Here is a 16,055-nt window from a genome sequence, read left to right as displayed (position 1 = left end):
CGAAATAATTTATAAATTTAAAATGAATTAAATACATTATTTATTGAATATCGATTTCGTGCTACGTGGTACCCCTTGAATTATCGTGCGTCACACGAAAGCGTGTAACATGTCAGCCAATGTGTTAAGAGCTGTTGCATCCGCTGATCCATTTTCTCGAGTAAAACTCGATATTGAGTACTATAAATAAACCAGTATAATAAGTAAGAAAAGGCTCAATTTGGGTGAAACCGAACGTTTTATACTACAAACGCTACTACAATATGCAAGGATCAAAACTGGGGAAACATCTTCGGGTGTTTACAAAACTTCATATTAAGAAATGTTGGGCCAGAATTAAGCATTTATTATTCGACGAAATCTTGAAGGAATTACAATAGATTTGATTTATTATTTATTTAATATTTTATTCACTCATATTATGAATCACAGATATATCTAGTTTCATTCCTATGGGTATTCATTTAAATGTGTAAAAGCCTCGCAAACCTCGTAAACCGTATAAGTTCACTGTTGCGTAAATGAGATGTCGAAATATGAATGAAAATTCATTTACACACACCGGATATGTTTGCATAGCAATTTGAAATGGTCAACTGATTTATTTAATCCTTTATATATTATTTAATAAACCTGAATCAATAAACTTGAAATTAAAATTTAAATTAATTTCCACTATTGCTTACATTTTAGAACTTACAACAAAAACGAACAATTTTCTAGATTTATTAAAGTTTTTCAGAAACCGACAGCCAAAATTTTTTACGAGAAGGTGCAAATACTTCGGCACTTCAGCGGATCCTTTGGGAAACGTTTAAGAGAAAAGCTGCTGTTGGGTTGCTGGGGAATGATGATGAAGCCAGCGTATCAGCACACATCAACAAAATTTTTTACCACTGGGACTGGACCTTCATATCGTCGGGAATACTGAACGATATTTTTAGATAACGCAAAAATGTCAATCCAGGGCTATTTTTGAAAACACCCACGATGTTGATAACTGAAAGAACTCACTGCTTTGACTCAAGTACCTTTGAGCTGTATGAGGATTCAGTTGATCCACCTGTGCCTTAAACTAGTCATCACAATGCCACTCCGAAGCCATCCACTCCACAGAGCACATTTAATTTTAGAATTAAGAAATAAAACAAAAAAATATTTGAAAATTTTTTTACTAATTTGCTTTTGATTCAGGAGAAAAACTTAATTTTAATTTTAATTAGCATTGGTATGAAATAAGGCGGGATACCAGAAATAAACGAGCTGAAAGTAGCTGACAAAATATGTAAGAAACGGAATTTCAAGGAACGAGACATTTTGAATTACGTACAACTAAGGTTTTTTTTTCTACTCATTGTTATAAATGCGAAATATTTGCATTTAAAACGTTAATAATAAAAACATTATCATTATTTATTATGTAATTGTATTGTTTCTTTGGTATAGTATTTTTTTATTTATATATTATTTTATTATGTTATGGGATTTTTGAAAAATTTGAGGTATTTGTTTACGCGACCCATAATTATTTATAATATGAATACTCGTATTTATGGTAGGGCACTTAAAAATAATATCGAAATGGAAAATGCCCAACTATTATTTTTAATATACCCAATTCATTTTCTTTCAGCAATAGACGATTGACAATTTTTTTAAAAATGTGAGTTAAGCTCTGACAACTCTGTCTCGAATCAAATAGTTCCGTATCATGTCTTCCAGAGATAAAGAGATGTTCAACTCATCTCTCACTGGAAATGAGAGCGCAATTGCTAAACGTCAAAACCTTCTGAACTTAGGCAACTGTCAAATTTCAGGAGGTCTGACATTTAGCAATTGGAAAAAGAGGGACGACCAGATTTAAATCCTACAGAAAAATATGTGAACAGAGAGATTTATTGCTGCTGTTGAGGATCACTAACAAAAATTATAAAACAATAAAAATGAAAGAAAACGCGAAATTGAAATGTATGTGATGAAGGCTGTTGTAATGCCATGCTTAATAGTATTAATTTTCAATTGAAAATTATAAAAAACATTTATTAACTGAGAGCTAATACATTTATTTTTTTGATTAAGTATTGAAAGTTCAAAAATCAAGTATTTTAATATACATGTATAATAATATTTAATCTTAATAATTGTTGGGTATTTTAAATCAAATTCCCAAAAACTATTATTTTGTCTGATGTGGCTACAATGGAAAATGCTAATTTTGAGGCCCTCTCACACGGGAAAGAGTTGAGCATCCTATTATTCCTGATGTCTTCCGGGTCTTCTGACCACCCTGCGAGCAAAATGTGCGTGGAAAGTATGCGCATGTATGTATGTATGAAATAATTTAATTTTGATATGTCCTTTAATATTGAGTGGGAATTAGATTTATTCTTTGTGGAAAATTTAAGTAGATATGTAATTTTTTTGATATATCAGTTGTTAGTGGTTCATAATTAAAAATACAATTATTTATATTTTTCATAAAAAAATTTTTTTTTGCAATACGATAGGAGTCCGGTGTTCTTATTGTGATTTATTTTTCGCATTGACTTTGTGAGTGCTGCGTTTTTGACTTCTGACTTGGTAACAATGCACTTAATTTGGCATTTTCATTTATAATAATTCACATTTGTGTGTTCTCGCAAACATTAGAAAACAGCTGAATTTCTATGCGCTGTGTGAAGTATAGCTGCTGCTATGTTTCACATGGAATGCTTGTCTATGCAGTGCTGTGCTGTGTATGCATAACTGAGCCGTAACGCTCAGTGATTAGGGTGTATGACGCATCCACTAGTGAGCAAAGTGAAAGAAAGAGAGAGAGAGCTATGCAGCAAGTGTTAAATGCTTATGCTGGAAACAGTCATCGACAATCCGCCCTTCCGTACTTGTCAAAAGTTATGCCCGTAATTGCAACGTAGAAATCAGTGGTTCCCTTTTGTTCTCATTTCACCAATGTTGCCATTGTTCAATTTGTGTAGACGATTTCGCACACATTTAGTTTTTTAGTTATAATTTTTCATAATGCAAAACTCAAAACTAAAATCCAACTATTAAAAATAGTTTACCTTTTTATAAATAAATATATTCGATTATGATATTAAGTTAGTTTGAAAATGTTTCAAATATGTTCAAATAAATCAGCTGACACGTTTCTTCGGGAAAATTCCAATTTTCGCTCATTTAAATTGCGCTCTCATAAGATAGGTCGTATCAACTGATTCGGTCTACGATTTTGTGTCGGCAAATGTCATCTTGAAGCCAGGTTCTTCAACATTTTGAAAACGGCAGCGACATATCAAACAGCTAATGTACACAATTTCGTTATTGATGTACTTCACGTTAATGAAATTTAAATATTTTGTTCAAAGTGAAATTTTTTGTGCAAAAAATAAGTAGATATGTAGGCCGATTAATTTGTTTTAAACTATTAATTGTATTTTTATGCTTCTGTTGGTAAAATACCATTCTATTTGCTAGAGCTTTGAATAATTTTACATTTCACATATTAGCACCAACACTACAGCTGCCCGTTGTCGTCGGCAAACACTGCTTGCAAAATCACACTGTTAACTACAAGGACTGGCAATAAAGATCCAATTATTCGATTAATAATATCCTAGAACATAAGTCGATACGCGCTCGAATACCAAGCAACCAGTATACAACAACAACTTTAGATATGCAGAAATCGCAATAGAACAACAAAGCACTGCTGCATTCAGCCACAAAAACTTAAAAACAAAACTAGAAACGCTGATTTCTAATCCAATTGAGCTGACCTTAACGTGATGGCTTCTATTGTTTCAAGAATAAGTTAAGATAGCAATTTGGAACTCCAAGCATTTCATTGTAACTAAAAACATACAATACAAGTATATATTAATGATTTCCGAAGATCACTTGTTAGTAAGTATTTTTTTAAATAATTGGTTAAGATCGTATTATTTGCAAAAACTATAGCACATGCTGGATCTGCGATTATTATAAAGTCGAATTTAAAATGTAATATATTATAACCAATATTGTTGTCTTCGGACAAGCTGTGTCCATTGACATCACCAGCGTTAATGGTGGGATTGTTATAATTGCACTGTATTTACTACCGCGTTTCAACACAAGTAAACAGTTATTTCTTACATTTTTCAAGTAGATTTCTGGCTCCGGGTAATTTCAATGCTAAATATCCATGGTGGGGATCTTGTCTTACAAATCACTAGGCCGGATTTCTATAAATTTTCATATATTTTGTGAAAAGTCATAAGAACATTAAAATTAAAAAAGTATGCGAATTAAGAATTTTGTGTTAAGAGAATTTATTTGCATATTTTATCTAAGAAAATATATCTTTAGTATACTTGGTTAGTTTTAATAAAATTGTATTTAGCCTTAGTTATAAAAACTACTTTTTGTGGGTATCAACCGAGACGTACGAGGCCGCATTGTGCAAACATTATTGTGGCAATTTACATCTAGCCATGTCACCGATGTAACTCCATATATGATAAAATCAGGAGAGGCACTGAAGGTATTTTACCCAAATTGACTGCACGTTATTTGTTTGGCCCACGTAATACACCGAGTTGCCGAATATGTGAGAACTTGCTTCAGTGATGTTCGATTCGATTTAATTTCGAATAAAAACAAAATATTTATAAAATTAGGTTTGGGAGTTAAAACTTTCAAGAACATGTATCCTATTATCGCGCTTCCACCACAGTCAATATTAACAAGATCGGGAACATGGTTAGAAGCCCGAAAATATTTTTGTGTATATTCTGCAGAATTTCAAGCATTCCTTAAATCTTTGCATAAAATATTTTTGCGGCCAACCTCACCCTAGAGCTTTAACTTCGAAAATTTTAAAGACAAATTAATTTTATTTGCTAACGAAGCCTTGAGTTTAAAATTGTGTTATATGGGAACTGACCGTGGTTGCAGTCCGATTTCGCCCATTTTCGCACTGCAACATAATAATGTCATAATAATACCCACCGAGTTTGGTTGAAATCTGTACAGCAGATCCCGTGATATGGGTTTTCCCCTAAATGTTAGGGGTGCCATGCCCATCCTTCAATTTTGAAAGCGTCTCCAATTAAGCTTTCTTAAACCATCCTTGGTGTAAAATTTAATGTCTTTGGTGCATTTACTTACTGATTTATCGCGCTTTTAGTAATTTTTAACAAACCCGTTTTGTGTGGAGAGGGGTTATAACCCGTTCCCATGTTCATACTGGCGGTAGGGATTCTTAAAGGATTTGTCGTAAGCGAATTTAAATATTGTAGTTTAAGTAGTTTAGGAGATACGAAGAATAAACCTTTTATAGGGCGGGACCACGCACATTTTTTCTAAATTTGTGGCCCACCGGTACCCCTTACTACTGCAGTCCCCTGTGCCAAGTTACAGTTTTGTATCTTAATTTGCGGCTTAGTTATAGCATTTTATGGGTTTTTGATTAATGTCACTTGTCAGGGCACATGTATACCAAGTTTCATTAGGATGTCTCAATTTTTACAAAAGTTACAGCTTGCACGGACAGACGAATGGATAAACAGACAGTCACTCGGGTTTCCACTCGTATCTTCATCCTGATCATATACACACATATACTTAACCCTGTATCTAACTCGATTATTTTCAAGTTATACAAACAACAGATGTTGCCTATTTCCCATATAACACAACTTTAAATTAAATCTGATTTTTTCTCTTTCCAGTATACAAATTAAGCAATAATTAATATATTGGGATACAAATTTTAACGAATATTTCCTTTTTTTTGAGGTCTAAAAATTGTCAAACTCGTCAAGAATAACTATTCAAGCCCCCAGATATCGGCAATGTGGACCTCAAAGCCTATGGCTGACTTTTTGGCGGAAATATCCGTCAATCTGTGAGATATATAAGTATAATATAATTTAAATCCGAGGAAAATGTTTTTAAGCAATTGCATAGCTTCTATCGCGGGCTTTGAGCATGGAGAAATTCCGTTACGGAAATAAACCTAAGACGATCACAAAGTATGCGCAAAATGTTTGCGGACTTTTAGGGGTATTTTCACATATAATATCTCAAGCGGAAAAAATCAATTGAAGAGCAGGGTGATTCAAAAATATTTAATAATAAAAATTAATTTATTCAGTATTCGGAGTCATAATATTAGTAATATTATTATTATTTTGGTAAATAGCTGGGGGGGGGCCCCTTTTGGAACAGTATCACGTTTGACTTAAACAATACAATTGAAATTAGATATTTCAATCGGATTATCAATGGTAATAAATTTCCACTTATCTTGGCTGGCAAGCCAACAACATCTTCTTTTCATTTTCTTCTTCAACTTTTCTTTCGGAGAAATTGAATTTGAAAACGAATATTGATCCACAAGAATCCACATCAAAATATGGGACCACCATTGACGCGGTATTTTTCAGATATCTAGAGGATATCAAGTCTCAAACTTATGATACTTATTTCAGTTACCATAAACCTATAGTTTCAATGATAAAAATAAAAACCTACATGTATTGTAAGATAATATAAATATTTCAAACAATATTAACTCCTCATTTATTCAATAAAAGAAAAAAAATTAAATTATCATCAAAGAAAAAAGTTTTATTAATATCAAAGAAAAAAAAATACTGCATAAAAAATAAATAAATAATTATAATAGCATATGTTGATATCAAATGTTATGCAATAGCTTTACCGCGGCAGTCCCCGAGTACCACACGTCTTTTTTTGTTTCCTTATTCTAATATATCCTTAAAATGAGGGAATAAATCAGAAAAATCATAAAGTCTGAGCAGTCATTGAAGTGTTTCGATTTCTATCCTACTTTGACAAAGTGTTGGTCATAAGCAATGGAACATATGGGCCATGTTCATGTGGACCAAACATTACAAGACAAATTCATTACAGTGTCACCAGTTTAATTTCAACTTATATTTGGTATGCATCAATTTCAGTTTAATTTTATTAAAAATATTTTCAGTTTCAATAAGATCGTTGCCATCAAAATATATGTAATAATTTTATGGCTAATTAAGGGCCAAAAAATCTAAAATACCAATATTTTAAATTGAATGTTAAAAATGTACAGTTACACCCAAGAGATTTTCATCGTCAGAAGAGCCGCCTAGTGATGCATATTGAACCTGTAAAAAAATTTGTTTGTAATTATTATTTAAAAGTTATCTGTTCAAATGTTACATGTTTTTAGTATAGCCGCTTTTTAACTTTGTGCTGGTAATTTTTCTCTTATTTTCATAATTTTAAAGTTTTTAATGAATGTTTTATATAGTATACTTGTTGCATGTGGTATTATATTAATTTTTTTCTGGTTCCAAATATTTTTAATTTCTTGGATGAGGCGGTATATTTTTCTATTCTTTCTACGTATTTGCTGCGTATATTATTATCAATAGGTACGCTTATTTCAATTAGTTGTGTATTTTATATTCTCTTGCACCAGGTTGCTACAGATTATAACAGTTTTGTTCCCCTAACGGTTGTTTGTATCACCTAAAACTAATCGAGTTAGATATAGGGTTATGTATATATAAAAAATCAGGATGAAGAGACGAGTTGAAATCCGGGTGACTGTCTGTCCTTCCGTCCGTCTGTGCAAGCTGTAGGTAGGTAGGTAGGTAGGTAAAGTGGCTGTCACTCGACACACTTAGGCCTTTAGGAGGCCCATTGTGATACCACTGGGACTGTGATCCCCTCACTCTATTGGCTCCTCTCTGAACCACCCCGTACTTATGATGCACTTTATCAGTGAGACAAGTTTTATCTGTGCAACCTCCGAGACGTCATCAAGAAACCCACGACCGATGGTTGCGATTCTTGTCCTATATAGTGCTGCGCAATCGCATAAAAGATGTTTAATGGTCTCCTCCTCTTCTACTTCCTGACAGCTTCTACAATTGTCGTTATATGGCGTGCCAAGTCTACTTGCATGTCTGCCTATTAGACAGTGGCCTGTTAGTACTCCTACGAGAGTTCTTATATCATTCTTTTTGAATTTTAACAGTCGGCATGTGCGGCTCATATTCAATTCTTGCCACGTTTGCCTGCTAGTTGAGCAGGTCAGGGATTGATTCCACTGACACTAGGCTATATTATTGACATGTTTGTCGATTAGGTATCTACAAGTAGCCAGAGGCATATTTATGTCCTTCTTTCCAGGATCTAGTTGTAAGGTGGTGCCTGTTCTGTCTAGTTCATCTGCTACGCAGTTCCCAGGGATGTCACTGTGTCCTGGGACCCATTGCAGATTTACCGTGAAATAGGATGACAGATCCGCTAGAAGATCATGGCAATCTTTCACTGTCTTCGACGAAATTCTATGAGACATCAGAGATTTCAAAGCCGCCTGGCTGTCTGTATATATAAAAACACTTCTTGTTGTTATTACACTTTTTGTTAGTACAAGAAGGCTTTCCTTAACTGCAGTGACCTCTTCTTGAAAGACACTGCCATCCTGCCAGTGGTCTGGTAACCGGAAGGCGATTTTGGTATCTAGTTTGGCCGAGAAGACACCGCCGCCTACTCGGTTATCCAGTTTGGAACCATCCGTATAGAAGCTTATCCCTGCTTCCTTGTCCACTACGTCACTTTCCCACTCCTCTCTGGAGGGGAAGGCAATATTGAGGACCGGATTTAGGTTCAGCTCCATAGGATTGCGAAAATCCGTAGTAATGGGAAGAAACGGGAACTTTCTAAGTATCATAGAATGCCCCTTGTTGCTGGCGACTAGTAGGGAGGATTCCCTCAGTCTCAGAGCTGACTTCGCTGCCATTTGCTTGCAATACAGATCTGTTGGCAGCAAGTGTAAAATTATGTTGAGTGCCTGGCTTGGCGTAGTTCTGAGAGCCCCACTGATGAAAATACTAGCTGCTCTTTGTATACTTTCCATGCTTCTAATCGCATATTTCTTTTCTGTAATGGGCCACCATACTGCTATACCGTAGGTCATGATCGGCCTTACAATTGCTGTGTAAAGCGCTGTAGCTGCTTTCTTTACCCTCGCTTCCAAGTTTTGTTTTCAAGAAAGCTTCCTGTCTAAAATTAGTCCCAAGTAGCTTGCTTTATCTCCTACCGTTAGCCTGGTGTCATTTAAAAATGGCGGCGTGATTTCTGGAGTACTGTGTTTCTTAGTGAACAATACTAGTTCTGTCTTGCTAGCATTTAAATTCAGTCCGCATGATACGGCCCATCGATTAATATCGTTTAATATTGTCTGCATAAGGCTAGCGAGGGTGTTCGGGAACTTGCGCCTAACCGAGACTGCCACTTCATCAGCGTAGGCCACAACATGTACCCCCTTCTTTTCTAGATCCACAAGCATTTTATTCATTGTCAGGATCCAGAGAAGTGGGGATAACACGCCTCCTTGGGGTGTACCCCTTCGGATAGATCTGTGCCTCGTTGCAGCTCCCAGCGTTAAAATAATTAACCTGCCCAAGAGCACCTGTTCAATTAACTACCGGAGAGGCTCAGATATGCCCAGATCTTTAAGCGCGCTCAATATGGCCTTCGGTTGGATGTTGTTGAAGGCCCCTTCTATGTCTAGGAAGGCTACGAGGGTGTATTTTTTTATTTCCAGAGACTTTTCAATCTCTGCTACCACTGAGCTTAATGCCGTTTCTGTGGATCTACCCTTGGAGTACGCATGCTGCGAAACTGCCATTTTTCTTGGGTTTAGTATGTCCTTTATATGTATTTCTATTAGTCTCTCCAGCGTTTTTAATAAAAATGATGAGAGGCTAATTGGTCTAAAATCCTTTAAATTAATGTGTGAGCTTTTGCCAGCCTTTGGTATATATATCACCTTAACTTCCCTCCATATCGAGGGAATATAGTTTAATTTCAGTTCCCCTCTAAACATGGTTGTTAACCAGTTTATTGTGTAGCTCAGGGACTGCTGTAACTGAGCCGGGAATAAACCGTCTGGTCCCGGCGTTTTATAAGGCTTGAAGCTGCCTATTGCCCAATAAACATTGCCATCTAACACTATGTCTAGCGGAGGGGACTCTGAGCCTACTTCACTCTCCATTATATGCTCCCTTATGAGGTTCTCGGAGCTGTCTGGGAAGTGAGTATCCATTAGTAGGCCCAAAGTCTCTTTACTGGATACCGTCCAGCTGGGATCTGGCTTCTGAAGGTATTCGATGCTATGTTTCGACTGTGTCATTATCTTTCTCAGTCGAGACATTTCTGCCGTATTTTCGATGTCATTACAAAAAGATTTCCACGAATTTCTTTTTGCTTTTCTTACCTCCTTTTTGTATGTCCGAAGGTGGTTATGATAGTTATCCCACTCTGTATCTTCCTGGGATAATTTGGCAAAATTGAATTGCTTCCTGCAATTTTTCTGCATGTTCTTAAGTATTGGAGACCACCAAAGAGGTCTAATTCTTCCCCTACTGTACGTTAATGGACAAGCTACCTCTAGTGCTTGACGACAAGAATCTGTGTATCGTTTAACGAGGATGTCTAGGTCCTCTTTCTTTTGCGGTTGAAATGGTGGAATCATAGGAATACGCTTTTTTAGCTCCAGCATGTGCATCTGCCAGTTCGTTTTCCTATGATTCCTAAATTTCTCTTCCCTAACTACATTTTCTTTAATTATACACTCAATGTAGCCGTGATCTGAGAAGGAGTGTTCCTCCAATAGCCTCCAATGTGTTATTTTATCCACCAGTTCTTCCGATACCAGTGTTATATCTAATACTTCCTGTCCTAACAAAAGCTTACTTCCTATTAGATAATAAAAGAGCAACTCACCCCTTTCGTTAATGTCCTTGCTTCCCCATAGAGTATGCTGCGCATTGGAGTCGCACCCAAGTATAATCGAACACTTGGATGCTTCGGCGTCTCGTACCAGCTCTTTGAACAGCTGCGATGGTACTGCTACCTCGTCCTACGGCATGTAGCATGATGCCAGCCGGTATTTCTTCTTGCCCGTCTCCCAGCTTACCACCGTAGTGTCGTTACTACTGTAACTGTGTAATAAAAAGACATTAAGCTTTTTGCTAGCCAATATACATGTCCTAGGCTTACCTACACAACCATTCGCGTATAGATTATATCCTGGTGTCCTTAGACCGCAAATACGCCCTCCGTTAACCCATGGCTCCTGAAAGAGGACAAAGTCAGGCCGTTCTTCTGCCATGCGGTTAACTAGGGCTAGAGACGCTAGTTTGCTGTGGTGTAGATTAATTTGGCGAAGACGCGTTAGTTATTGACTTCTCTGCATCATCATGAGAGTCGCTTAAAAGCTCACTCTCAGTGTAAAGTTTAGAGAGTCTGTCCACAAGCTCAGACCCCGAAGTACACTCACCTTGATCTGTAATCTCTGCGTCGCTCGAGGACTATACTCGATCTTCCTCGACTTCGTACTCCGATTCCGATGCCAAGTTTTCTCCTGCATCGGCGTCTGACTTGTAGGTCATGACCTTTACTTTTGTGAATCCGTAGTTGATTTCTCCGCCACTTTTCGCTAGCGGTTCTACGGATTCTTTTGTTAGAAGCAGCAGAATCTGCATTGTGGCTCATTTCGTCTCCACACCAGATTCCGCTGCGGGGTCGTCAAAGGCCTTGACGAGTCTCCATCCCCCAGTTGGCAGATTCGGGTTGCAGGCTCTTATGAGCTGCATTATTTGGTCCGGCTGCGATGGTGTAGCCGGGATCCATACCCTTGCCCTCGGTCGGCGCGTCGCCTCTCTGCATACTTTGCTTTTGCAGGGTCGTCAATCCTAAAGGAAGGCCACTCTCTGGCTGACCCACTGCTGGTAACATCGCTTTTGGCATCTCCCTCCTTCTCCTGCTTAGCTGCCAAGCCTTGGTTACAGGGGTTGGTATGGGCTGCCTCCAACGCTGCTGCTTTCATGGCGCCAGTCTTGGCTTCTGCCCCCTTAGCATTTGCCTTTGCTCCAGGACCAAGCTTCTCCTCCTTCCTGTCCTCGCTTTGGCTGTCGAGCTCGTGCCAAACGTTGCTCTTCTCTGGGAACAACTCGTTCCATCCGGTCTTTTTGAAGAAGGTCCGGACTCCTTTTTGTTTTTGTTGTTTGTGATTTTGTAATTTTGGCTCATAATTTTGGACCCACGAGTGTAGGGGAAAGTATGTCCCCCGCTACGCAAGTAAGGCTATCTTATTACGGAGGACGCCAGGTATCCGTAAGCTCCGTGCGAGACTGGGCTATTTAAGGGCCCCCAGTCAGGTTGATCTTCGGCACGGGTCGCATGACACCTTGATCCAGCCCTTTATATACCTCCTACCATGGTAAGACCTCCTATCTAGATGCTACACTATTGAAGAGTACCGAACACCCAGATAGGAAGCCTGACCTTAGCTAGAATCACATTGGGGAGGGGCATCTGCAGTTAAAATTTTTTTTTTTGACTAGGCGGGGTCCCTAATAAGTTTAATGTACATATCTCCTATACCACTGATAATAACAAAATTTACTAGGCACAAATGTTTTAAGCATCTCTATGAGTGAAAATGGGTGAAATCGGGTGACAACCCCGCCCACTCCCCATATAACGGTACTGTTAAAAACTTCTAAAAGCACGATAAATCAAGCACTAAACAAGCCAGAGCCATTAAATTTTATCTCTGGGATGGTATAAGATGACTTTATAGGAACCACATTCAAAATTAGATAGTGGGCGTGGCACCGCCCACTCTTATGTGAAAACCAATATCTTGGGATCTGCTTAACCGATTTCAACCAAATTCGGTAAATAATATTCTTGTCATATTTTTATGTTATAGTACAAAAATGGACTAAATCGTTGTTATCCGACGCCTATTTCCCATATAACATCATTTTAAAATCCGTCTGATTTTTTCACTTTCCAGTATGCAAATCAAGCAACAATGATTATATCGGCGTGAAACTTTGCGTGAATAATACGTTTATAGTATGCCACTTTGTGACCAAAAATTATCTAAATTGAACGAAAACTGTTCAAGCCCCTAGGTACTGAATTTATGGACCCCGGTGCCTATAGTTGACTTTTTACCGAAAATATCGGTCAACATAGAACAAGGCGACAAAATCCACAAAGCAATCTAAAACGAGTATACCATTCGACTTTGCGAGAGTATGGTATGTTCGGTTACATCCGAACTTAGCCCTTCCATACTTGTTTTTATTTTGTCTTTCTAGCATCCTAGTTTGCGCTAATAAAAGTTTGCACGGTAAATTATCATGAGAGACCTTATTATAAAGGACTTCGAATGGTTTCTTATCAGTTACCGAATGTATAGTTTTATTGTATTGGTGAGGGGCTCTATTTATTGATTCCGAAAAGCTGATTAAATTATATTCTTGTTTTATACATCGTGATATTTCAATATTGTTGAATGTACCTTCTCTATCTGACTTGTGATTTCATCTGATTTGTGGTGCTATGATTTGGGTTGCAGAAATAAATTTCAATCTGAAGTCTCTGCATCAGCGATTTAAATTGTACCGTAGTAAATCCTAGTTCGTTATCAATTGTTATTCTCTTTACATTAGGAAACCCTTGTTATATCTCTAACACTTTATCTTCTAAATTAATCTTATCTTCAATTTGTTTAATAACCAAAAACTTTGAATAACTATCTGAATATTTGTTTCATTTGCGCACTCACCTTTTTGCACTTTGGCACTTTAGCACTTGCAATCATCAATAGAGTAAAACACGGATACGACCGATATAATAAATTTTTAATCTATTTATTTTCAAGAAGATATAAAACAAAGGTTTCCAATAAAATAATCCAATTATCGTGCGAGAAATTGCGGACGTCTCGATGGCTCGAATTGCGAACGAAAAAAGAAACCTTCTAGTCCTGTGTTAGTCCCTTTGAGTGTTGGGTTGTGTAGAGTTGTGGTGTGTTGTGATGTGTATGTGTAGGTGATCTGCGTGGTGTGATGTCTGCAGGGGTGTGTTGGTGTTGTTGATGTGGTGTATTGGCGCTTAGTGGTGTGTATGGAGGTGAGGCGTAACTCATCTAGCCAGGTGGGCCGGGACCCTAGGCGAATTCTAGCCTCACAATCGCTGGAGTTACTACAGCGTGGCAACAACGCTGCTGAGGCCAGTAGAGCGGCGGTATGATGGCCTGGGCTGCCGACGCCGCGTTGATGCCTCATGTCACCTTGGTCTGTGTGGAGGAGGAGCTGCTGGTCTTCGGAATCGATCCGGACGGCTGCTCTGCTGCGATCTGCTTGCGGAATGGCGGCTTGGGGCGAGTTGCCGCTCGACGGCCCGCTTTGGGGTGCGGTGCAGCATGGTGTTGTGCGGTCTATTGCACAGTTGGCATAGCGTCACGGACGTACACTCCGGAGTCGCGTGCACCGTAGCCAAATAATTGAGGCAGTGCCCATGTGCTTGGGCAACCTCCTGACGTTGCATGGGTTGCATGCCTCGGAAAATGCTGCAGTGTTGTAGCCGGTGTGTGCGTCGACACAGCGGGCATCGGCTGCGTTGAACTTCCGTTGCTAGTGCTGAAGAGGGTGCTAGTAGTCGCGTACCACTACGAGGAGCGATTGCCACAGTTGTTCGTGGCGCTACAGTTGCCTCAGGGTGCGGCACGTTAATGGCGGACCTCACAGCAACTTAATTTCATGAGCGGTCTTGTTAGCGTTCCGCTTTGAGTTCGGAGATCAACTACTCGTATATGACCGTCGAAACCGTAATGTAGTTGTTCTATGCGGCCAAGCCGCGATTCTGTGGGCGGTAGACAATCATTGTGTATGATGATACAGTGTTTAAGCTTTGGCGCCTTTCCTGGAATTTTCTATCGGTACCTTTATGAAGGTCCTTGATGTACTCTTCCTTCCATCGGCGGCTGAAATCATGATGGAGAATTTTGATTCTTTCGTATAGGACCTTCGAAACGTAGTTTTTCTAGGAAGCCAAGCCGCCATTCTTTGGGGGGTAGACAATCATCGCGTATGAGGACACAGTCTTCAAGCGTTGGTGCCTTTTCTGGAATTTTCATCGGAACCTTTTATGAAGTTCCTTGATATACTTTTCCTTCCATCGGCGGCTGAAATCATGATGGAGAATTTTGATTCTTTCCCATCGATTTAATAATTATAGCGACTCCACGCCTGGCTCAGGTATGGCCAGAATGGAGGCTCTTTTGAGAAAGTGCCTTGGAGTTAGGGCTGTAAGGTCAAAGGGATCTTGCGAGAGTGTTGTGAGTGGCCGTGGATTGAGAACGGCTTCGATTCGGATTAATAAGGTAGTGAATTCTTTATAATTGAATTTATAATTTCCAGCTAGTTTTTTGGAGTGGGATTTGAAGCGTTTTACAGCTGATTCCCATAAACCACCCATATGAGGAGCGTCTGGGGGGATAAACTGCCAACTAATGCCTTGGGGAGCATACTCCTGAACAATTTCAGGTGATACATGTTTAATAAAATCCGCAAACTGTTTTTCAGTGGCTCTTTCGGCGCCAATGAAGGTTTTACCGTTATCGCTCATTATCGCTTTGAATAAGCCGCGTCGAAGCGACGAAGCGAGCAAATGCCGCGAGAAAGCCTCTTTAGTCAGATTCGTACATAGCTCGAGGTGCACTGCTTTTGTCTTAAAACAGACAAAGACAGCCACATAGCCTTTCATTATTGTGGGCGACCTTAGCATTGACGCCCTTATTTAAATAGGCCCACCAAAATTGACACCTGTAACTGTGCAAGGCAGAGCGAAGTTGCAGCGTTCCGGTGGAAGTGCTGCCATAATCTGCGTTCGCAATTACTGCTTATGCAGAGTGCAGATGTTGCACATGAAAATGCACTTTTTATTTGCTGTTCTGCGTGAAGCATAAGTAAGTGGATATAATTGAGGAGTAAAGTGGCAAGTCGAGATTTCTCTGGTATGATTAGAGGGTGGCGTTCGTTATACGTGAGGTTTGAATTGGTAAGCCGACCATTAACACGAAGCAGACCTTTCGTGTCTAGGAATGGGTTAGGAAGTAAGAGTGAAATCCTTTTGTCAATGGGTTTTGATTCTCTTAATTGTGTTATATCGCGGCTGAAGTAGCGGATTTG

General features: G+C 38.7%; 1 protein-coding gene and 1 long non-coding RNA gene across 2 annotated transcripts; both read right to left on the bottom strand.

Moving 5' to 3' along the window:
• Positions 1-6,707: 6,707 nt before the first annotated feature.
• Positions 6,708-13,581, bottom strand: LOC118680029 (uncharacterized). Its single transcript, XR_004975544.2, has 3 exons — positions 11,065-13,581; positions 10,789-11,006; positions 6,708-7,154 (listed from the first exon to the last, which is right to left on the bottom strand). It is a non-coding gene; the product is annotated as an uncharacterized lncRNA (long non-coding RNA).
• Positions 13,582-15,096: 1,515 nt separating this feature from the next.
• On the bottom strand, positions 15,097-15,630 carry LOC138856099 (uncharacterized). The gene has a single exon (XM_070106519.1). The coding sequence runs from the start codon at positions 15,628-15,630 to the stop codon at positions 15,097-15,099; it is 534 nt and encodes a 177-aa protein (XP_069962620.1).
• Between the last annotated feature and the right edge of the window lie 425 nt (positions 15,631-16,055).

The sequence above is a fragment of the Bactrocera oleae genome, chromosome 3 (assembly GCF_042242935.1).
Source record: "Bactrocera oleae isolate idBacOlea1 chromosome 3, idBacOlea1, whole genome shotgun sequence".
Taxonomy (NCBI): Eukaryota; Metazoa; Arthropoda; class Insecta; order Diptera; family Tephritidae; genus Bactrocera; species Bactrocera oleae.
This window is presented reverse-complemented; position numbering and strand designations above follow the sequence as displayed.

Bases quoted from the DNA above. Each gene is read 5' to 3' on its own strand.
- LOC138856099 (XM_070106519.1), bottom strand. From the start codon at position 15,630: ATGAAAGGCTATGTGGCTGTCTTTGTCTGTTTTAAGACAAAAGCAGTG.